At 43.0% G+C, this 22,205-nt stretch overlaps 1 protein-coding gene across 2 annotated transcripts; it reads left to right on the top strand.

The window, feature by feature from the left end:
• The first annotated feature begins 4,229 nt into the window (after positions 1 to 4,229).
• On the top strand, positions 4,230 to 21,738 carry APEX2 (apurinic/apyrimidinic endodeoxyribonuclease 2). 2 transcript variants are annotated; one of them, XM_074203943.1, is made up of 6 exons: positions 4,230 to 4,354; positions 4,776 to 4,859; positions 8,139 to 8,319; positions 17,820 to 17,966; positions 19,042 to 19,111; positions 20,616 to 21,736. In XM_074203943.1, the coding sequence occupies exons 1-6, from the start codon at positions 4,240 to 4,242 to the stop codon at positions 21,468 to 21,470; spliced, it is 1,452 nt and encodes a 483-aa protein (XP_074060044.1). In that variant the 5' UTR covers positions 4,230 to 4,239; the 3' UTR covers positions 21,471 to 21,736. The 2 variants fall into 2 exon arrangements, with proteins under 2 accessions (XP_074060044.1, XP_074060045.1); XM_074203944.1 differs by lacking the exon at positions 4,776 to 4,859 and having other exon boundaries at positions 20,616 to 21,738.
• Positions 21,739 to 22,205: the final 467 nt, after the last annotated feature.

The following is a 22,205-nucleotide window of genomic DNA, read 5'->3' as shown; positions in this document are numbered from 1 at the left end:
CTTACAAGTAGCTTGCTGTCTCTTCAGGAAAAGGTTTTAACTTGTGAATTTTGCAGACTTGTGAAATAAAGTCTGTGAAATAAAATTTTTTTAACATAGTATTTTTCCTTTGTAGCAGTTATAATGGGAAATTAAATGTACTCAAGCCTAATATGATTATACAAAAAAGCATGAACATATTTTATATATTAGCTATTGTTACAAATAACTAAATGATTTAATGTTGAGCTTTTAAATAATTCTTCCTCATCAAGTACAAAACACTGAATTATTATACTTTTATCAATTATAGATAATATGATATTTCCCTTTAAACTCAAAGCAGCAGACAACTGATCATTGATTTCATTTTCTGCTTCAAAAGTTGTGGATTATTATGTCATTATATTAAATTAAAATTGTGCATAAAAAATAATTAAATTGATGTCCTGCATCTGAAATGGTATTCAGGAAGAAATGTTATTGGGGGGGCGGCTAGGTGGTACAGTGGATAAAGCACTGGCCCTGGAGTCAGGAGTACCTGGGTTCAAATCCGGTCTCAGACACTTAATAATTACCTAGCTGTGTGGCCTTGGCCAAGCCACTTAACCCCATTGCCTTGCAAAAATCTAAAAGAAAAATGTTATTGGACAAAATATAAGTTATCTAGATACCTCCTTCTGAGAAGTGATCCACCATTCGTTGGTTCTTGTACTTTGTTATTGAAGAATACCAAAATGACATCACTACGAGACAAATTGCAGTGTGTCTGACTGTGGCTGATCAGACCAATATGAACTTTCATTGTTCTCAGAGGAAAAGAAATGTTGGGTTTTGGGGCTATAACCATTGTTCACACACTCTTTGCCAAGGTAACTGAAGCTGGGAGTGGAACAAATGCCATGACCCTTTGGCCTCAGCCTTTTAGAGATCATGGTTTCCTTTAGAGGGTAATTGAGGCCTCAGGTGTTTATGATCCTAAGGAAAGGATTTACTTCCCAAAAGCTAAAACTGGATCAGAGACCCACCCCTTAGGTTGTCATTTTGGGGTTTCAGATCTTTAATGACCATAGAATCCTTTCTATTGTTTTAAACACAAACCCAGGCCCTGATTTTGAACAAGAACATTGAGGAAGAAATGTTCTCAGGCAAAGTAATAATAAATCTAGGAGCACTGGGTCCAGATGGTTTCCTGCTAGAAGTAATCTAGTATTATTAGAGAAATCAACATAGAGGAAAGATTGAATGTTCAGGCATTTCTCAGGAAAACAGGCTATGAATGAAACAATTACCCTGTATGTACCCTTTGAATTTCTGGCTGGAACTAAATCCTTTGAGACAATAGTTTCCCATTTTTTGAAGTACGGTGATGAAATGAAAGTACAGGAATAAGTATTGAAGTGAAGAGGGAAAGATGGAGTACACTTTAGTCACTTGTATAAAGGAAGTTCAGAAATGGAACATTTGTGGTCATGGCAAATAAATTTAATAGTATAAGCATCCCCTGGGAGCAGGGGATCATGGGAAATAAGTAGGTTGAGATACTGGGAAATTAGTGTATTTGGTGGAGCTTTTACACAGATGTTACAGTTCAGTTGTATGAAGGCAGGAGATGGGGTAAAGATTGTCAGGTAGACAATAAATGCATTGAGGGAGGGAGAATATAAAAATTTTAAATAGGAAAGAGAACATGGCAAAATATCTTTAAAACATTAATTATGACTAGGTGAGATGAACCAGGGAATAGAAAGGTAGATGAATCTTAGGAAAGCCATTACCATAATTGATCATTTTGTTGTCAAGTCATATCTGATTCTTTATGACCCCATTTAAGTTTTTCTTGGCAAAGATACTGAGAGGTTTGTCATTTCCTTCCCCACTGTGCTGCCAACTGAGGCAAACAGGGTTAAGTGATTTGTTCAGGGTTTCACAGAGTCGGAAGTCAGATTTAAACTCAAGAAGATGAGTCTTCCTGACTCTAGGCCCAGGGCTCTGTTCTCTGCAGTGCTACCCAGTTATCCCTAATGAGTCATAAGAAATACAAAAAATATGTAAAACACTAATGGTTGTCCATTCTTTTTTTTGCAAGGCACACAGGGTTAAGTGGCTTGCCCAAGGTCCCACAGCTAGGTCATTACTAAGTGTCTGAGGCTGGATTTGAACCCAGGTACTCCTGACTCCAAGGCCGGTGCTTTATCCAGTATGCCACCTAGCTACCCCTTTGTCCTTCATTCTTGAAGAAGACTATGACATCAGGAGAGGTGATGCCATGACAAGTACATGAACTGGATTTAAGAAAGGGGAGCTGTGCTAAGTCAGCTGCCTTACTTTCTCCTGCAGAGCCATTTAAGTCCAGTGACCAGAGAGGAATCAGGATGACTGGAGATGGTCCTGGATGTGAGGCCATCAGGGTGAAGTGACTTGCCCAAGGTCACATAGCTAGTAAGAGTCAAGTGTCTGAGGCTGGATTTAAAGTCCCATCATCCTGCTTCCAAGGTCAATACTCTATCCATTATCAATCTAGACAACTTATGTAAAATAATGCAGAAAATGCCATTGCTAGTGCTCATTTGTTTGCAAATTACAGAGATTGGGATTGGGATGATCTTTCATATTAAAAGTACTACTATGGACTAAAAACTTGGGATAATGACTGAAATGTCCCAGCCCTTCTTAAGGAGGGAAATGATGACCTCTAATCATCAGAATGGTTACTGGGTAAAGCTGATCCTGGAGATCTTAGCATTACTGAAGAGGCACAAAGATCCTGAAATTTGGTAGGGTCAGCTTTCCTGACATAGCCTTCTGTTCATACCTCCTTAGGAGGTATATTTGATACCCAGTCCCATCCTAAGTTGAGGGTCACTCCCTTCATAGACTAAGTCAAAAGTAGTTTTTCAGGTCTCACCTCCTGTCAGTAAAATTGTATAAAAACTCCTTCCCAAGCCTCCATTTTTGGGGGTCTGGTTTTCTGACCAGATCCCCTCTGCATACCTGTGTAATCAGTGAACTTAGAGAAATATTAACGAAAGTGTCTATCAACCTAATTGTTTTTGTTCTTTCCTGAGGCCAAACTCTGGAAGTTAATGTTTGCCCTTGGTTGGGACAGACTCTGAAGGTGAACAGTTTCATTATTCTTTTAAGGTCAAACTCAGAGGTTGTCAGAGATGACAAATGTACTTATGTCCAGAGCAAATACAAGAGCGTTTAGTGAAGAAAGGATCTGACAAGGACAATAAGTAAAGTTTGGGAAGTGCTTTCCATCTACTTAATCTTCATAACAAACCTGGAGGGAGATGCTAAGGTTATTCCCATGACAGATGAGGACACTAAAGCTTCCTAGTACCACAGAGCTACCAGGCATCTGAGGCTCAATTGGAATTCGGGTCTTCCTGACTCCCAAATCCAGCTCTCTGTACAGTGTCACCTAACAGATGGAGACCACCTATTCAGAAAGCCTCTCTGGAGCTGCGATATGGAGCTGAATGTTGACAGACCGTATTCGGAGACAGCTGAGGAGGTTATGCACTGGGGGCATGGGCATGAGATAGGAAATGCAGTACCTTGCGCATGTTGCTGGGACTAACCTGGCCTCGCTTTCCCAGTCTGTACAATACAAGGTTGAACTGAATGCGTAACCCCCAAATATCTTACAGGGGCAACACTGTACAACTTTTGAAAAGAAGCTTCATGACTTGCACACAAAGGAGTCCAGCAGGATGCTGGGTAAATTCCAAGAAAATGTCCACCTGGGGAGGTGGGAGCAGCAGGTGCTAGGGAAAGGGGCAGGACGAGCTCCAGAGGGGTGTGTGGAGGTGGCAGGGCCTGGGTGGGGGGACTTGCACAGTCACATTGGGGTGCTCCGATGCTCAAAGGAGATCATGCAAATGCGGTGCTGGAAAACTGGAAAAAGAAGTCTGGCAACTAACGTTATCAGTAAGTTCCTTCTGAGCCTGAGTCTCAGTTTCCCCCTATATTAAAGGAAGACGTAGGGGTCAAAGGGCTGCGGTGAGAGCTAAGAAAGACGGCAAAGAAAAGCGCGGGTGGCTGCTACAGCGGCTTCCGCCGCCGCCGCGGCCCCGCCCCCACGCCCGCCAAAGAAAGCCCTCCTCGCAGTGCGCCTGCGCTTGCGGCTGCGCCTGGGCCTGCGCCTGCGCCCTGCAGCCAAGCCGGCTCTCTTTTCCCCCAGCGACAGGCTCCGCCCTGGCCAGCCCCGCCCCTGCAACCTGCGCGCGCTCGCGGCGGGGCCTGCCGGCCGACATGCGGCTGGTGAGCTGGAACATTAATGGGATCCGCCGCTCGCCGGGGGCCCTGAGGCACCTGCTCGAGTCCCTGGGGGCCGATGTCACCTGCCTGCAGGAGACCCGAGTCACTCGTGAGAACGCGGCCCCGCCCCACTCCCAGGAGCCCCTCGGCCCTCCCCCATCTGAACCCCCGGCGGGAGATGCCCTCCCTAAAGCATCCCCCTCCCCTGCCCCTCCGAGCCGACCTCCAAGGGATCCCCTCTAATAGCCCGCCCCAAAGCACCACCCTAATCTCGCCAGCGCCTCCCCGATCTGGGTCCACCTTCAGGGCATCCCCTCTTCTGGGCATCCTCTCTTCTAGCCCTCCCCAAAGCACCACCTTGATTCCCCCCCATCCCAGCAGAGTCCGGTTGGGCCCCCCCAAAGAATTCCTCTCTCCCCCCACTCCCCCAGTGGAGACCCCATTTCAGCAGGGCTCGGGGCTCTCTCGATGGGTCGGGCTGAGGCTCCCAAGCCTGCACCCGCTCAGACTGTCCCTTCTGTGTCCCCCAGGGGACCTGCTGGAAGAGCCGCTGGCCATCGTGGAGGGCTACAGCTCCTACTTTAGCTTCAGCCGAGGTCGCAGTGGCTACTCAGGTGGGTGGGGGGCCGGGCAGGCCTGGACATAGAGGCTTGGACGTGGGGCGGCCTTGATTTCCCCAACTAGCTATGGCCTAGCCAGAAACAGAAGCTGGGCCCCGAATTCTTGCCTCCATGTTGACAACAATCACAGTTTTAGACAAGTTGAAACAGTAGAAGGAAACACAGTGGCAATGGGGGCCTAGAACCAAAAATTGGTGTGGAATTTTTTTTTGATCTGAGTAATACGGGTGACTCTAAGTCATTGCTTTTGCAGGTTGATGTTTTTCCCTCTAAAACGAGGAACTTTAGGCTAAATTGTTTTTAACATCCCTATCCGCTTTTGATACTCTGTGACTCAAATCCCTTCCCCTTTTGTGGGGCTCACTTTCCATGTCTAGATTTCAAAGGCTGAATGAGATGGTCTTTGACTTCCTTTCCCCTCCTTACAATCTATGTCACTAAGGTCCTTCCCTCAGCCTCACTTTCCTCCTCTGAAATGAAGGAGGTAGAACTACACAATCTCTTAAGGCCCCTTTCACCTCCAGATCCTATGACTCTTTGAAAGCCCTTGGTTAGATGAGCAGTAAGATTGTATCATATATAATTCAATTTCCTCCTTAAACATCTCAATTGGACTGTTTAGATAATAATAGCTTGCTTCTTACAAATATAATCTCATTTGATCCTCACAACAACCCTGGGAAGTAGGGGCTGTTATTACTATCCCCACTTTACAGAGCAGGAAACTGAGGCACAGAGAGGTTCAGTGATTTGCTCAGGGTCACATAGCTAGTACGCATCTGAAGCTGGATTTGAAGTCCAGGCCTCTATCTATTTCAGCACCTGACTAACCTGGATTTGCTTCCCAGCTCTGCTACCTGATAGCTACATCATTTCAGGGAAGCTTCTTCCCTTCTCTGGACCTGAGTTTCCCCTTTTATAAAATGAAGAGCCTTTCCATTTTTCCATTCCCATAATCCTAAGAACAGAATTAGGATTCTCAAACTTTTTGGATTCAGGACCCCTTTTGACTCTTTTAAAGGACCCTCTAAAGAGCTTCTCTGGAGTTGTCAATTGTTGTTAGAAACTCCCTACAGTTTCCAGACCACACTTGGAGAATCTTTGGTATCAACAAGATAATCCTAATCAAAGGCCATCCTCCTCTGACATTCACCTTTCCCCTCTCTAAAATGGGGATAAAGAATCCTCTTTGCCCCCCAAAGTTGAGCAAAGAGCTCCATGCAAATTAAAGCACTAGATATGTCATGATGCCAAATTAAGTCAAAACACCCCTTATTGATTCTGGATGAGGACAACTGGCTATTCTTTTTGTACAGAACCACTTCTTAGAAAGTATTTTTTGGGGGGCACCTAAATGGCACAGTGGATAGAGCACCGGCCCTGAAGTCAGGAGTACCTGAGTTCAAACCCAGCCTCAGAAACTTAATAATTACCTAGCTGTGTGACCTTGGGCAAACCACTTAACCCCATTTGCCTTGCAAAAACCTAAAAAAAGGTATTTTCTTTAGCCTAAACCTGCCATGGAGGTGTGTGTGTGTGTGTGTGTGTGTGTGTGTGTGTGTGTGTGTGTGTGTGTAATGCCACAGAGAGCATTGGGGAAAAAAGCTTTATTTGAAGGCAGAGGTGAGGATTTGAATCCTGATTCTAAATCTAAATTTACTGTTGTGAGACCTTGAACAAGTCATTTCCCTTCTCTAGACAGGAATTTCCCATTCCATAAAATAAAGGGGTTGACCTACAACAATCTAAATGCAAAGAACAACAAAACAATTAAACCTGAGAAATTAGAATGACTAAGCTTGACCTAAGAAAAACCATCTTCTTCCTCCCTCCCTTCCTTGCCCCAGGTGAGGAGGTATGGGATCAGAACACACAGAGTTCCTGGAAGATTGTTTCCAATGTGATGTGCTTCATTTTGCCACTTTAGCCCTTCCTGGCTTTCTTCTAGACTCTGCTCCAATGCTACCTTTTGGAGGAGGCTTTTCCATATGTCCCTAAATGTTAGCAACAAACACTTATTAAGCATCTACTATATCTCAGACACTGTACTAAAGGGCTTTACAAATATCACCTACTTTAGTTCTCCCAGGTACCCTATGGTTTTGCCCATTTTAAAGAGGAGTAAATTGAGGCAAGCAGAGATGAAGTGACTTGCCCAGGGTCATACAACCAGTAAGTGTCTGTGCGCAGGATATGATCTCAGATAGTTCTGACTCCAGTCCTAGCACTCTTATCATAACCATCTGACAGTTTTCTTCTCTTAAGAATACCTTCCATCTACTCTGTAAGACATCATGTCTCCCCACACTGGAATGTAACCTTTCTTGAGAGCAGTGTGGGAAAGAATCAGGTGTTTTGCTTTCCAAAGGGTAAGAAAGGTTATTGCCAGGATCTCACAATTGTCTGTGAGGATAATACATTACAAAAGCCAGGAGGTCTGGTCTTTGTGGAAACTCAAGAGTTGCCAACCTGTTTACAGGATGGAAAGAGTTAAGACAAAACGAAAAGGTGAAATAACTTTGCAGGGGTTGAATGGGAGTCTGTGCTATTGTCCTTTGCACCTGGAGAAGGAAATAGCTGTTCTTGCTCATTAGTATAAGGAGCAGGGTGGGGAAAAATGTATGGGGGATGAATATATCAATTAGATTTGTGACCCCAGCCAATGATTGGCACAAAGGGGCAGGAACAAAACCTTTGAAAGTGCATGTAAGGGGGTGGCTAGGTGGCATAATGGATAAAGCACCGGCCCTGGAGTCAGGAGTATCTGGGTTCAAATCCTGTCTCAGACACTTAATAATTATCTAGCTGTGTGGCCTTGGGCAAGCCACTTAACTCCGTTTGCCTTGCAAAAAAAAAGTACATGTAACATCTAGCAGATGTTTTATATATATATATATATATATATTGGGGTTTGGGGGCCCCTCTCCCCTTGAGAGCGGTGTGCTTTTTTATTAAAATGTCTTAATTAAAAAAATCATTTTAATCACTCTGGACATGCAGGAACTATTTTTGCCTTTCTCCCCAACTCTTAGCACAATGCAGAATGCAAACTAAGGACTTCATGCTGATTGATGGATTGCCTGCCTCTCATGTCCTCTTTTGGAGCTCTTCTGCTCATGGACAGGTTCCTTCTCTTTTCTGTATATCAGTCTCCCTCCCTTCTCCAAAATTATAAAATGATAAACCTGGAGCTGATGACTTCCAAGCTGATTTATCATTCATTCTGTGACTCTTTCTTTTCTGTGTCCGCCTGTTGCTCCCCCACCCTGCCAGGTGTGGCCACCTTCTGTAAAAATAGTGCCACTCCCAGAGCAGCAGAAGAAGGCCTGACCAGCCTGCTGACAAATCACCAGGATACTGTGGGCTTTTATGGGAACACGGAGGAATTCACTGAAGATGAGTTGCGGGCTCTGGACAGCGAGGGCCGGGCAGTCCTCACTCAGCACCAGATACGGTAACCATTGATACTTTCCTGACCTGCTGCCCAAGGCCCCTTTTCCTTATACCTCCCTTCGTGGCATGGGATCAGTACTAGAGCACTACTGCCTCCTAGATTAAATGGGTTGTTGTGGTGGGAAGGGAACTGAAACATTTGTCAACTGACCCCAGTGAATAAAAAGACCTATTCCAAATTTCATTACTTTGATACATCTATTCTCTCAGCAGTGTGGGTCTTCCCTTCACCTGTGCATCCTAGAACACTTTTGTCCATGATCTCTCATATCCACCCAAGAGGCCCACCCGATGTATTAAAGGCTTTTCCCTAGATAGCCAGCTTGCCAATGGAAACTTCTCTTTGGCATATATCTCTTGGACTGCAGCCTATATACCACTTATTCTATGCAATTATGGGCTGGAATTTGAAAAGTATTGTTTTCTTTAGTGATATCTTTTGTTTTTTCTTACATTAATTTCTTTTTCCCAAAAATTTATTATCTATTTTTAGCATCATTTAAAAATATTTTTGAATTTTGAATTCTCTCCCTCCTATTCCTCTCCCACCTCTTGAGAGAGCAAGAAATGTGATATCGGTTATACATATGAAATCATAGAAAACATTTCCATATTTGCCATTTTGGAAAAAAAGCCAAAAAAAAGTAAAAAAAATATGCTTCATAGTTTGTTCTGCAGTCAGATTCCATCAGTTCTCTGAAAGTGGATAGCATTTTTCATCACAAGTCCTTCAGAATTGTCTTGGATCATTGTATGGATCAGAAAAGCTGTCATTCACAGTTGACCTTCATATAATATTATTGTTACTGTAGACATTTGTTCTAGTTCTTCTCACTCACTTTGCATTACTTCATACAAGTCTTCCCAGATTTTTCTGGAACTATCCCCCTTATTTTGTATAGCAAAATAGTCCCCGTAACAATCATATACCACATCTTATTCAGCCATTCCCAGTGGATGGACAACCCTTTGATTTCCAGTTCTCTGCCACTCCACAGAAAACTGCTAGAAATACTCTTGGACATAACCTTTTACTTTGATCTGTTTAGGATAGGGACCTTATAATGTAATTACTGGACAGTGGGTATAAACAGTTTTATAACCCTTTGGGCATCGTTCCAAATTGTTCTCCAGAATGTTTGCATCAATTTACAACTCTGTACATTAGTTTCCAAGTTTTCCCATATCCTCTCCAACACTGATCGTTTTCCTTTTCTGTCATGTTAGTCAATCTCGTAGGTGTGAGGTGGTACCTCAGAGGTGCTTTAACTTGTATTTCTCTAATCAGTAGTGATTTAAGGCATTTTTTTAATTATGACTATAGATAGTTTTGACTTCTGAAAACTGCCTATTCACATCTTTTAACCATTGATCAGTTGGGGAATGACTTGTATTCTTAAAAAATTGACTTCATTCTCTATATATCAAAAAATGAGACTTTTATCAGAGAAACTTGCTTTAAACTTTTTCCCAATTTCCTTCTAATTTAAGCTATATTGATTTTCTTCCTTCAGACCTTTTTTTAATTCCATGTAATCAAAACTAACCATTTTCAACCTAAAATATTTATCTCTTGTTCTGTAATAAAATTTTTCCCTTATCCATACATCTGACAATAAATTTTTCCTAATTCCCCTAATTTGCTTACAATATTACCCTTTATATGTAAGTCATGTGTACATTTTCAACTTGTCTTCTATATGATGTGAGATGTTTATTGGTATATGCTTTCTTTCTACCAAACTGCTTTCCTGTTTTCACTACAATTTTTATCAAATAGTGAGTTCTTGTTCCCAAAGTTTATATCTGGGGTTATCGAAGACTGGATTACTATGGTCATTTACTACTGCATCACAGTAATTTCTTGTTTCTTCCCCCTGCACCCGAGTCAAATTATGTTCCTTAAAAAATAAAAATAGTTGAGCAATAAATAATAGGCTAATTATGAGACATAGGCCCCCAAGCAAGGATCTCTGCCAAGAATAAGGAGACATATTTCAGTATTTGCTGTGATACCAAAGTGGTTATTACAATTACTCACTCTGATTTCCCTCTGGTGAGCTACTCATTTATTTTATTATCATTTTCATATATATCATATAGTTACATTAATGTCTATATTGTCCTCTGTATTAGTTTATTATACTTCCCCTGTTCCTCAGAATGCCTTGCAATTGTGATTTCTTACTGAATAATAATAATAATCTATTATATATTTATACTCCCATTCAGCTCTTTCCCAGTGAGATTTCAAACTGGACTGTGTCACTTTGGTCTCTGATGCCCCAGGCTTCTTTGTACCACAGCCAGTCTTGCTATGTGTTTTTGTATTCTTCACAATTGCAACAAGATTAAATTAATAAACCATACATTTAACCATTTCCTCATCTTTGGACACATAGGTAACTTCCAGTTCTTTGGTTTTTTACAAGCAAAGTTGCTCTGAGTGTTGAGATGAGGGGAGAAAAATGAAAAGGATGCATACAGGAAGAAAGTTAGAGTGAGAGAGATGGGAGAAGGGAAGGGGAGAGGGATGGGGAAGGCGGTAAAGAAACGAGAGCTGGGAAGAGTGATGAAGAAAAGAGATGCAGGGGGAGATGGAAAAAGTGATGGGGAAGATAAAGAAGAAAGAAGATGAAGAAAAGAAAGGAGAGAAGAAGAAAAGAGATAGATGGAGAGAGATGGGAAAAGAATGGGGAAAGAGATAAAGAAAAGAGTAAGAAATGGGGAAAGAGGGGTGGCTAGGTGGCACAGTGGATAGAGCACCAGCCCTGGAGTCAGAAGTACCTGAGTTCAAAGCCAGCCTCAGACACTTAATAATTACCTAGCTGCGTGGCCTTGGGCAAGCCACTTAACCCCATTGCCTTGAAAAAAAGAAATGGGAAAAGAGAAGGGAAGAGATATAGGGAGAACGATGAAAGACAAAAAGAGGGAAATTGTATCAACATTGCCTGATGATGTTTGCACACCCTTCTAACATTTATTACTTTATATTTTGTCTGTTTTGCCAGTTTGCTATGAATGAAATGAAATGTAGGGTTGTTTTGATCTGTCATTTTCTCATTATTATTATTATGTTATTATAATTATATTAGTCTATTATTCTATTATTATACATTCTTTCCCCAGGTTGTTAATCCTAGCAGTTGTTTTGAGAAAGTAATATTCTTTAACCTCACGTCTCTGGAGGGATGATTCACACATAGAGACATACATATTTCCATTTTCTCTACAGCTTGGCTATTAGGACCACATCAGAAATATTTGATACAAAGATTTTCTACACCTGAGTGCTTCGATTTTTTACTTCAGTTGTATTAATTTTGATCATGCACATGCCTTTTGATTTCAGTTAATTGAAGTTGGTTGTTTTCTCTTTCATAATCACTGTTCTTCTTTCCTTGTTCTATTTAGAATTCAGCCCCTAGCCATGGAGCTGTGGAAATGCTCCCTGATTTTCTTCTAATCTTTTGATGGTTGATCCTTTATTATTCAGGTCTTGTGGGTGGGATGCAAACATCCTGAACTGTTAGATGAGGGAAGGCAACATGGTACTGTGAAGAGAACAATGAATATGGAGGCATCTCTGCCACTGATGACCTAAGTCAAGTGACCCCTTAGAACTTCACCTTTTTTTGTATAATGAGAGACTGGACTTGGAGGCTTCGAGGACTCTTTTATCTGATCCTTTACTAAAAAATTTGTCTTTCCAAAATACCTCTCCTATCTGTCCCTCCTTTCCATTCACCTCATAAGATTTCCAGACCCTCATAAGATTTCATTTGGAATAGTACAAAAAAAGTTTTTGTTTCTCTGCCTGAATCTTTTCCCACTCTAATAATAGCCTCCATACAGCTACAAAAGTGAGTTTCTTAACCTTAGTAAACACCTAAAGTTTCCTGTTACCTTTCAGATTAAACTTCACCCCCCATATATTCCTTTTCTCCTCCTTTTCCTTTCTTCTTTGTAAGATCATCAACAATTAGAATATTACTCTTATTAAGAATTCTTGTTAAGAATAGTAACCACCTTTTTTTCCCTTTTTTTCTTTTTTTTTTTTTTGCAGGGAAGTGGGGTTTGGGTGGCTTGCATGTCACACGTCTGGGTGATTGTTGGGTGTACGGGGCCAGATGTGGGCTCGAGTACCCGTGGCTCCAGGGCTGGTGCTCCGTCCATTGCGCCACCTGGCCATATCTACAATTATTACTATTATTTTTTTTATTTTAATTTTTTGTCTCCCCTTTACTTTATCGCTCAAGCAAGTCTATATTTATTGGGGAGGGGTATTTCGTTTACTCTTAAACAAGAATATTTTATTACTGTAAAAACACATTTGTACAAAATGAGAATAAATTTTAAAAAAAGAATAGTAACCACTTGGAAGTTTGCCAAGTACCTCACAAATATTTTCTTATTTGATCCTCACAATAGCCCTGAGAAAGTAGGTGCTGTCATGACCCCTATTTTACAGTTTAGGAAACTGATGCAGATAGAAGTTAAGTGAATTGCCCAGGGTCACACAGCTAGGAAGTGTTTGAATTCAGATCTTCTTAATGAACACTCTTCATTACAACATCTAGCTGTCCAATGACTTCCATACCCAAGGGAACACATATATCATCTCCCCATATTAAACTGCTAACATTTCATCTTTCTTTAGCCCCTTAGGATTGCTTGCCTATTATTGCCTTTCTTGTTTTACCTGACTCTTTTATTTTTACTTCAAAGATTCTATATGGCTCTGGTCTTTTCATAAAGAATGCTTGGGGAGCACCTAGGCGGCGCAGTGGATAGAGCACCAGCCCTGGAGTCAGGAGGACCTGAGTTCAAATCCAGCCTCAGACACTTAATAATTACCTGGCTGTGTGACCTTAAGCCACTTAACCCCATTGCCTTGCAAAAAAACCCTTAAAAAATAAAGAATGCTTGGAAGACCTTTGTTTAACTAAAGGGGTAATATCCCCTCAATTTCTAATTCTTTGCCATTACAAAAAGAGCTGCCATAAGTATTTTTGTACATGTGGGTCTTCTTCCCTTGTATATGATCTCTTTGGAATACATAGTAGTGGTATTTCTGGATCAGAGTATATACCGTTTTATTCCCCTTTGGGCATAGTTGCAACTTGCTCTACAGAAAGGTAGTGCTTTAGTGTCTTAGTTTCCCCATATCTCCATTCTCATTTTTTTCTGTCCTGTTAGTCTGATAGGTGTGAGGTATTGCCTATTATAATTTACATTTCTCTAATTGGTGGTGATCTAGAATATTTTTTTCTTAAGACTTGAGATAGCTTTGAAAATTACTTGTTCATGTTCTTTGATTATTTATCAGTGGAATGACTTATATTTCCTTAAATTTGACTCAGTTCTCTATATATTTGAGAAATGAGGCTTTTATCAGAAACTTGCTGTAAAATTTTTTTTTGCTTATGTTTACTGTGTATTTCTCTCTATCCTATTTTCCCTCATTTTTCCTACTCTTTCTCCTTTCACCCTACGCCTCCTCAAAAGTATTTTGCTTCTGACCACATCTCACTCAGTCTGCCTCCCTTCTGACAGCCCCCACCCCTCTTCTCTAATCCCCTTACCCTCCTACTTCCCTGTACCCAACTGAGTATATATGTTATTCCTCTTTGAACTGATTCCAATGAGAAATAAGGTTCAAGTATTTTGTTCACCACTTCCCCATCTTCCCCTTCACTGTACAAGCTCTTTTACTCTTTGATGCAGATCATTTAATCCTTTCTTCCTCTCCCCCTTCTCTCCATGCATTCCCTTTTTCTCACCCCTTAATTTTATTCTTTTAAATTTCATCCATTTATAATCAATTCACATCCTCTATATGTCTACTATACCTTCTAACTGCCCTAAATAATGAGAAATATCATCTTCCTATGTAGGAATGTAAACAGTTTAACTTTATTGAATCCCTTATAATTTCTCTCTACTATTTATCTTGTTATGCTTCTCTTGAATGTTGTATTTGAAAGTCAGATACTATATTCAGCTCCCCCATTGAACCCCAGCCTCCTGCATGACAGGCAGTGATACTTATCACTAGATGACATAGTGGATGGAGCACTGGCCTTGGAATCAAGATGGGAACTTGAATCCAGCCTCAGATACTTGATACTTAATAACCCTATGACCTTGGACAAGTCACTTAACCCTGATTACTTCGCATCCAGGAACATCTCCAGTCATCCTGATTCATATCTGGCCATTGGACCCAGATGGCTCTGGAGGAGAAAATGAGACTGGTGACTTAGCACAGTCCCCCCTCACTCCAATCCAACAGCTCCCTGATGTCATGGTCTACTTTGAGAACAAAGGTCAAACGTCGTCATTGTATTCAGTTTTGCTGTTTTTTTATTAGGAATGCATCAAAGTCCTCTATTTCAGTAAATATCCATTGTTCCCCTGAAAGATTAATTTTGGTTTTGCTGAGTAGGTGATTCTTAGTTGCACTCTTAAGTCATTTATCCTCCAGAATATTATATTAAAATCCCCCCAGTCTTTTAATGTAGAAGCTGATAAATCTTCTGTTATCCTGACAGTGGCTCCACAATATTTGAATTGTTTCTTTCTGGTTACTTACAGTCTTTTCTTCTTGACTTGAGAACTGTGGAATTTGACTATAATATTCCTGGGAGTTTTCATTTGGGATCTCTTTCAGGAAGTGATTGATAGATTCTTTCGATTTCTACTATACACTCTGGTGCTAGGATATCAATGCAATTTTCCTTGATAATTTTAAAAAATATAATGTCTAGGCTCTTTGATCATGGCTTCCAGGTAGTCCAATAATTCTTAAATTATTTCTCTCGAACTATTTTCCAGGTGAGCTGTTTTTCCAATGAGATATATCACATTTTTTCATTCTTTTGATTTCATTTTATTGTTTTTTGATGTCTCTTGGAATCATTATCTTCTACTTGTCCAATTCTAATTTTTAAAGAATTCTTTTCTCCAGTGAACTATTATAATTCCTTTTCTATTGATCAATTCTACTTTTTTCTTATTTTTAAGATAACATTTTTTTTAATTAAAGGTCTTTGGTATTTGTTCAAACTCCACAATTCTTTCTCTGGATACAGATGGCATTCTCCATCACAGATAGCCCCAAATTGTCCTTGATTGTTGCACTGATGGAATGAGCAAGTCCATCAAGGTTGATCATCACCCCCATGTTGCTGTTAGGGCTTACAAGTTCTTCTGGTTCTGCTCATCTCGCTCAGCATCAGTACATGCAAGTCCTTCAAGGCCTCCCTGAATTCTCATCCCTCCTGGTTTCTTTTTTTCACATTTTCACATTTTGTTTTCCAATTATATACAATAGTAATATGTACCCATCATTTTTTGCAAGGATTCTACAATTTTCCCCCCTCCTCCCTTCCCTCCCCACCACCACAGAAGGCAGTCTGACAGTCTCTACATTGTTTCCATGCCATACATTGATGTAAATAGAATGTTATGAGTAAACATAAACCCCTTCCCTCCCAGCCAGAAGATGAGAAACTTCAAGGAGAGAGAGAGAGAGAGAGAGAGAGAGAGAGAGAGAGAGAGAGAGAGAGAGAGAGAGAAATTGTACTTATTGTACTTCAGTCTCTGCCTCTGGGGTGGGTTGCTTTATTTATCATAAATCCACCAGAGAAGTTGCTTCAATATTTTTCCCTCAGTTGCTATTACTAGCTGTGCCTCCACTCTATTTCTCCCCATTCTCATTTATTCTATTCTCTCTCCTTTCATCCTGGCCCTGTCCAAAAGTGTGTTGAATCTGAGTAACCTCTCCCTCAATCTTCCCTCTCTTCTGTCACCTATTCCCCCCTTCCCTCCCCCCATTCCCCCTCATCCTGTCCCTTTTCTCCCATCTTTCTCTAGGGCAAGATAGATTTCCTCACTCTATTAAATATGTATGTGATTTCCTCCCTGAGCCATTTCTGATGAGAATGAAGGCTCACTCATTCCCCCTTGCCTCCCCCCTCCACTCCATTAAAAAAGCTTTTTCTTGACTCTTATGTGAAATCTCTCAGCGTCTTCTTCATCTCCTTTCCCTTCCTCCCAGTACTTTCCTTTATCACCCATTGACTCCATCTTTTTACTATATTATACCATTAGATTCTGCTCCTTCCTATGTCCTGTCTATATATGCTCCTTCTAACAGCTCTTATAAATGAGAAAGTTCATATGAGTTATCAGTATCTTCTTCCCGTGCAGGAATACAAACAGTTCAGCATCATTAAGTTCCTCATAGTTAGTTCCTCTCTCCACTCCCTCTATGGCTCACCAGAGTCCTGTTCTCGGAGATCAAACTTTCTGTGCAGCTCTGGTCATCTCAATAGGAAAGTTTGAAAGTCCCTTGTTTCATTGAAAGTCCATCTTTTCCCCTGAAAGAGGATGTTCAGTTTTGCTGGGTAGTTGATTCTCAGTTGTAAACCAAGGTCTTTTGCCTTCCAGAATATGTTCCCTGGGGCTATAAGGAGAGATCCAATTTGGTTCTTTAGTTATGGAAACCCAAACTGCAACCTGGATCTGAGTGTAAGCTAGCAGCAGAGTCCTACCCAGGAGAGCAGAGAAATCTCTGCAAACTTCCCTTACTATCTCTGGGGGTGCAGGATGCTTTCTCCCGATTCTCACTGCATGGGTGTTCCTCACTCCACACTCACCCGGGTGCAGCAGAGTTCTCTTACCGTACCTTCAAGCTGTTGCCCATGATTTCTGGGCTGAGCTGGGCTGGGCTGTGGCTTTTTTTTCCCAACTCCCCAGTCCTGTTGAAGCACACCTTTCCCGCGGAACTTCTAAGTTATCTTGGACTGGGAAAATGTATCACTCAGTCTTTCTGAGGGTTCTGCCCCGCTAAGTTTTGGCTAGTGCCATCCTTTGTTTTTGGAGGGTTTGGAGGGGGGGTTGGAGTTCCTGGGATATACTGCCTTCATGCTGCCATCTTGGCTCAATTCTACTTTATAAGGAGTTCTTTTCCTTAGTAAATTTTTGTACATCTTTTTCCATTTGGTCAATTCTACCATTTAAGGAGTTTTTCTCTTCATTGGATTTTTTGTGCCTCTTTTACCATTTGGTTTAATCTTTTTAAGGTATTATTTTCTTTGGTATTTTTAGGACCTCCTTTACTTATGAAGCTGTTAACTCATATCTTTCTTGCATCGTTGCCATTTCTTTCCAGTTTTTTTCTTCACTAATCATGGGGGGGACTGAGACTTTGCATGTAGCAGTTTTGACTTTGTCATCTTCTGAGTTTGTTTTGACCATCCATGTCACCATAATAGCTTTCTTTGGTCATATTTGTTTTTTATTGTTTGTTCATTCTCCAGACTGTTTCTTGACTTTTTAACTTTATGTTAAATTGGCCTCTGCTCCCATAATGGAGTAAGCACTGGCCCTAGCTTCAGTTTTTATTATTATTGTTATTGTTATTATTCCAAATTTCTCCTCTTCCTCCTCCTCCTTTTTCTTCTCATTACTATTATTCCTCTTCTTCCTCTGTAGCACTTCAGATGGGGAGGAAAAGACCTTGACGATAATAAATGTCTACTGTCCTCATGCGGACCCAGAGAAGCCAGAGCGGTTGACCTACAAGCTGCGTTTCTACCGACTCCTGCAACTTCGAGCTGAAGCCCTTCTGCAGGCAGGCAGGTGGGAACCACTCAGTAGTAAGAGTTAGTAGGAAACAGAATAGGATGCATCAGTCTCTCGACTTGGCTTTCTTCCTTAGTCCCCTGGTAACCTTGGTTAAATTCTTTCTATTCTCTGGAGCTGTTTTTTTAATTTATAAAGAAGGGTTGGTAGATGGTCTCTCAGGTTCCTTTTTTTTATCTAAGGCAATGGGGTTAAGTGACTTGACCAAGGTCACATAGTAGGCAATTATGAAGTCTCTGAGGCTGGATTTGAACTCAGGTCCTCTTGACTCTGGGTCCAGTGCTCTCTCCACTACACCACTTAGCTACCCCTTCTCAGGTTCCTTCTGATGAGGAATGTTGACCGAGGAGCTGCTATGGGCCTTCCTAGTTGGGGGTCCTTCCCACATAAGAAAAGGGAGATGTCCCAAGCTTGGCCATCATTCATTTTTTCCAGCAACCTTTATAATGTGCTCTACACTGGTGGAAAGTCACTGCCAATAAGAAGTATCCCCTCATGAACCTCAGAGTCTTGAGGCAACAATATTAGACACTGCATCTGAGAGTTGAAAGAAAGGATGGTTCCCACCTGGGGAGAGCAGGGCAGACTTCTTGAAAGTAGTGAGAGACTGGAGGTGGACTTTACAGGAAGAGGGAGGAGGGAAGGCATTTGAGGTCCAGGCCTAGAGGGCCTGAGGAAGGCTGAACCCCCCCCCCCGAAGATTTACAAAGCACTTTGTTCCCAATATTGGTGGGGGTGGGTCCTGTCAGAGGGAGTGGGGGGTTGAAGACAGTAGGAGTTGTTTTCCTCAGTTGTCTTTGGTGAGGGGAAGGGAGTCTTTAAGAGTCTCATTCTGTAGGGTGAGGCAGAAGGCAGAATAGGAGGAGGAAAAGGGAGAAGATGAATTTGCCCAAAGCCACATTGCTAATAATGAGTATAACCAAGCCTCTGCCCCTTGTCTCAGAACTCCCTTCCCAAGGCTCTTCACCTGCCCTGCCCTGCCCTGCCCTGCCTGGCCCTGCCCCATGACTGCCTCCTTTCTACAATCTCAAAACATCTCCTGAGGCTGACAGGGCACGTTCTTCTTTCCCAGCCATGTGATCATTCTGGGCGATGTGAACACGTCTCACCGGCCTCTGGATCATTGTGAGCCTGCTGATCTGGTGAGAATTGCCTTTCCACTAACCTTGCTGCCTCTGCCTTAATCCACATGTGCAGACACACCGTTGACCCTCTGGTTCTGCATTTACACTGTTAGCCTTCTGTTTCTTTCTCTCTTCCTTCTGCTGTGTTGATCATAGAAGGGATGAATTAGAGTTGGAAGGGGCAGGCTTAAGAAATCATCCCTCTCGGCTCAGAAAGGGTGCCCACAGCTGAGGAGACACAGCCAGGATTGCAACTTTGGCCTTGTAGGGATCTCTAGTGAACTAGTACTTGATCTCTCGGGACTCGAAGGCCTCTTCCAGCTCTAATATTCCTGACCTCTATGAGGCTCAGTTCCCCTCTCTGTAAAATGAGGGGTTGTATTTTAATTGCTAAGAGGCCTGTCACCTCTGACATGCAGTGTGCCTAAAAAGTGAAGCCACATGGAATCAGTATTTGTGATGTGGGCCAGCACTGGGGTTTTCTCACAAGGCCAGAGGCTTAGGAACCTGTCTGGTTAGGGAGTCTGGAGGGCACCGAGCTCCCCAGTAAGTGCTAACAGGCATCCTTGGCTTGCAGAGAGGTCTGAGCCACAGGGTCATTCAGCAGCCAGTGAAATTGGACTGAGACAGAGGCTCTTTCATTATAGGAATTGGATGAGGAAGCTGGGGATGTAGGCAGGGACCAGACTGTGGAGGTTCTTGTGATTCCCTGAGACAGAAAGGACCCCAGGGGCCGCTGAGACTAACCCATACCCAAACAGGATTCCCCTGTACAGTGGCCTTGTGGGAAGAATCTGCTGTCCCTCTGGGAGAGAATGTTAGGGACAGAGATCTCACTGTCTCCTCAGGCAGGCTGTTTTACTGTTGGGCCCTTCTGGTTGATTGCTTCTCTTCAGTCTTTACCTATTGTTCCTAGGCCTAGAATCTCATCTCACATTCATTTGTTCAAGCATCTATAGCTAAGGAGCTGGCTGTGTGCAGTGCTTCAGTTTGGGGCTAAGGGGGCAGGGATTCAAAGATGCTAAGACTGTTCGCGGGATCACGGACCATGTCAGGTTAAGGTTTTGGGAGTGAAAAAGCCTCACCTCGTAATTGAAAAGAAGGCCAAGAGAACCCTGGGATTGCTTTCTAGGTGAGACTGAAGACTAGAAATGTCCATAAGCTGTTGTTCAGCAGTCCTGGGAAGTAGAGGGTGAACTTTCTGAGTCTCCCTTTTACAAAGGAGGAAACGAGGGTGCAAAGAGAATAAGGGATTTATGTGACAAGTAGAGCCTGAGAGTCTGAATACCCATCTTAAATGGAGCCTTCTGGGACCTCAAGCGAGTCTCCCTGCTCTTTTGCTTCATTTTCCTCCTTTGTGAAAAAATGCATTGGATTAACCATCCTTCAGCTTTGACATTCAGTGACTCCCCCAATACTCTTCTGACTTTTCCCCCCCTTTTCCAAATAGGGGAATCATACTTGGGGCTTCTTTTCGTTTTGTGGGCTCTGACATTCTTTGGCTCTCCATTGCCTACCCCAGGCGTGCTTTGAAGAGAACCCCGGGCGCCAGTGGCTCACAGAGTTCCTGTGGCAGCCGGACAGGGAGAGTGGGCTGTTTGTTGACAGTTTCCGTCACTTCCACCCAACCAAAGTTGGTGCCTTCACCTGCTGGTCGACTGTTACAGGGGCACGCCTCACCAACTATGGCACCCGACTTGATTATATCCTCGGTGACAGAGCCCTGGTGCTAAAGGAGTTTGAGGACTCCTTCCTCATGCCTGAAGTAGAGGGCTCAGACCACTGTCCTGTTGGGGCCACCCTGAGGGCTGAGTTCATCCCTGCCCCCCGCTGTCCCCCCCTCTGTACCCGGTACCTACCAGAGTTTGCTGGGCGGCAGCAGAAACTCTCCCAGTTCCTGGTCAAAGTAGACCCAAACCTTCCAGAGCCCACCTTGGCCCAGCCCCAAGAAGAAAAAATTGGGGTTGGGCTGCCCAAGAACCGAGCCAAGAAAACCTGTGGGGACCCAGGCCAAGGCCAACTGAGCCTCCTGAGGTTCTTCCACGCAGACCGTCCTATAGAAAAACCCCTCCTTCCTGGAGCCCAGGAGGCTAAGCCTGAGTCGACTGGCCAGGCCCCCAGAGCAGTGGTACCCTCACCCCCTAAATCAGGTGAGGGCCAGGCAGCATTTTGGAAGGCGGTTTTGAAAGGGCCCCCTCAACCTCCCCTATGCAAAGGACACAAGGAGCCCTGTGTGCTGCGAACAGTGAGGAAAGCAGGGCCCAACTTGGGCCGGCAGTTCTTTGTCTGTTCGCGGCCTATAGGCCACACTAGCAACCCTGCCGCTCGTTGTGATTTCTTTCTCTGGGCCTCTGAGAAGAGTCTGGCCCCTCATTAAGGGCCTACAGCTGGCCTATTCCTCTTTGTCCCCTGCCTTGGGAGGCAGGGGGATGATCCTAGGTTATAGAGGTCCACATCTTTCCGGTGCTGTTTGCCAAGGTCCATGTAGGGGCTCCAGAGCAGGGGAAAGAAGGAAGCTGTTGCTGCTAACCTGGAGTTTGTTGAACGTTTTAAAATTTCACATGAATAAAGTTTGACTCATTTTTTAGTGTTTTCTGAAGCTCCCTCAGTAGGGGAAATTGGCAGTCACTTTCAGACAGACTGAAGCTCCGCTGGATTCGGGGCTCTGATAGAGAGGGAGGAAGGAGGCAGGGAGGAGGGAGGGAGGAAAGGCTCTTTTGCTGCTTGGGGCTTTGTTGGGTGACTTATTGAATCTGAAGGGCCCTTTAGTAGCATTGAAGTCATCTCTGATTTCTCAGGAAAGGACTGGCCTACATCATGTAAAAGATACTGATGATAGAGCCAAGACTTTGATCAAATGGAGGCTCACTCTCACCAAGCTCTCTCTCCAATCTTTAGTATGCTCATGTGTTCTAGGTGTTCTTGTCTGACTGCCTGGGGTAGGGAGCAGGGAGCCCAAGAGGGGCTGGCATGCAGGGGCCAGCATGAGGGAACTGGCAGCAGCAGAAGCCATCATTTGGGTCAGTTGTGTCATGGTCACTAATGTCACTGTCAGAGACCTGAAGGCCATCTTGGGGATTGCCCAGAGACCAGTATGCCAGCCGGTGATTGC

The sequence above is a fragment of the Macrotis lagotis genome, chromosome X (assembly GCF_037893015.1).
Source record: "Macrotis lagotis isolate mMagLag1 chromosome X, bilby.v1.9.chrom.fasta, whole genome shotgun sequence".
Lineage (NCBI taxonomy): Eukaryota > Metazoa > Chordata > Mammalia > Peramelemorphia > Peramelidae > Macrotis > Macrotis lagotis.
The sequence above is the reverse complement of the archived record's forward strand: the minus strand, read 5'-3'. Positions and strand labels throughout refer to the sequence as shown.

What these genes read in the sequence shown, in the direction of transcription:
- APEX2 (XM_074203943.1), top strand. Translation starts at nt 4,240, where the DNA reads ATGCGGCTGGTGAGCTGGAACATTAATGGGATCCGCCGCTCGCCGGGG. An exon ending in AGGTCGCAGTGGCTACTCAG is followed by an intron (nt 4,860 to 8,138) that starts GTGGGTGGGGGG and finishes CCACCCTGCCAG; the next exon opens with GTGTGGCCACCTTCTGTAAA. An exon ending in GCCCTTCTGCAGGCAGGCAG is followed by an intron (nt 17,967 to 19,041) that starts GTGGGAACCACT and finishes CTTCTTTCCCAG; the next exon opens with CCATGTGATCATTCTGGGCG.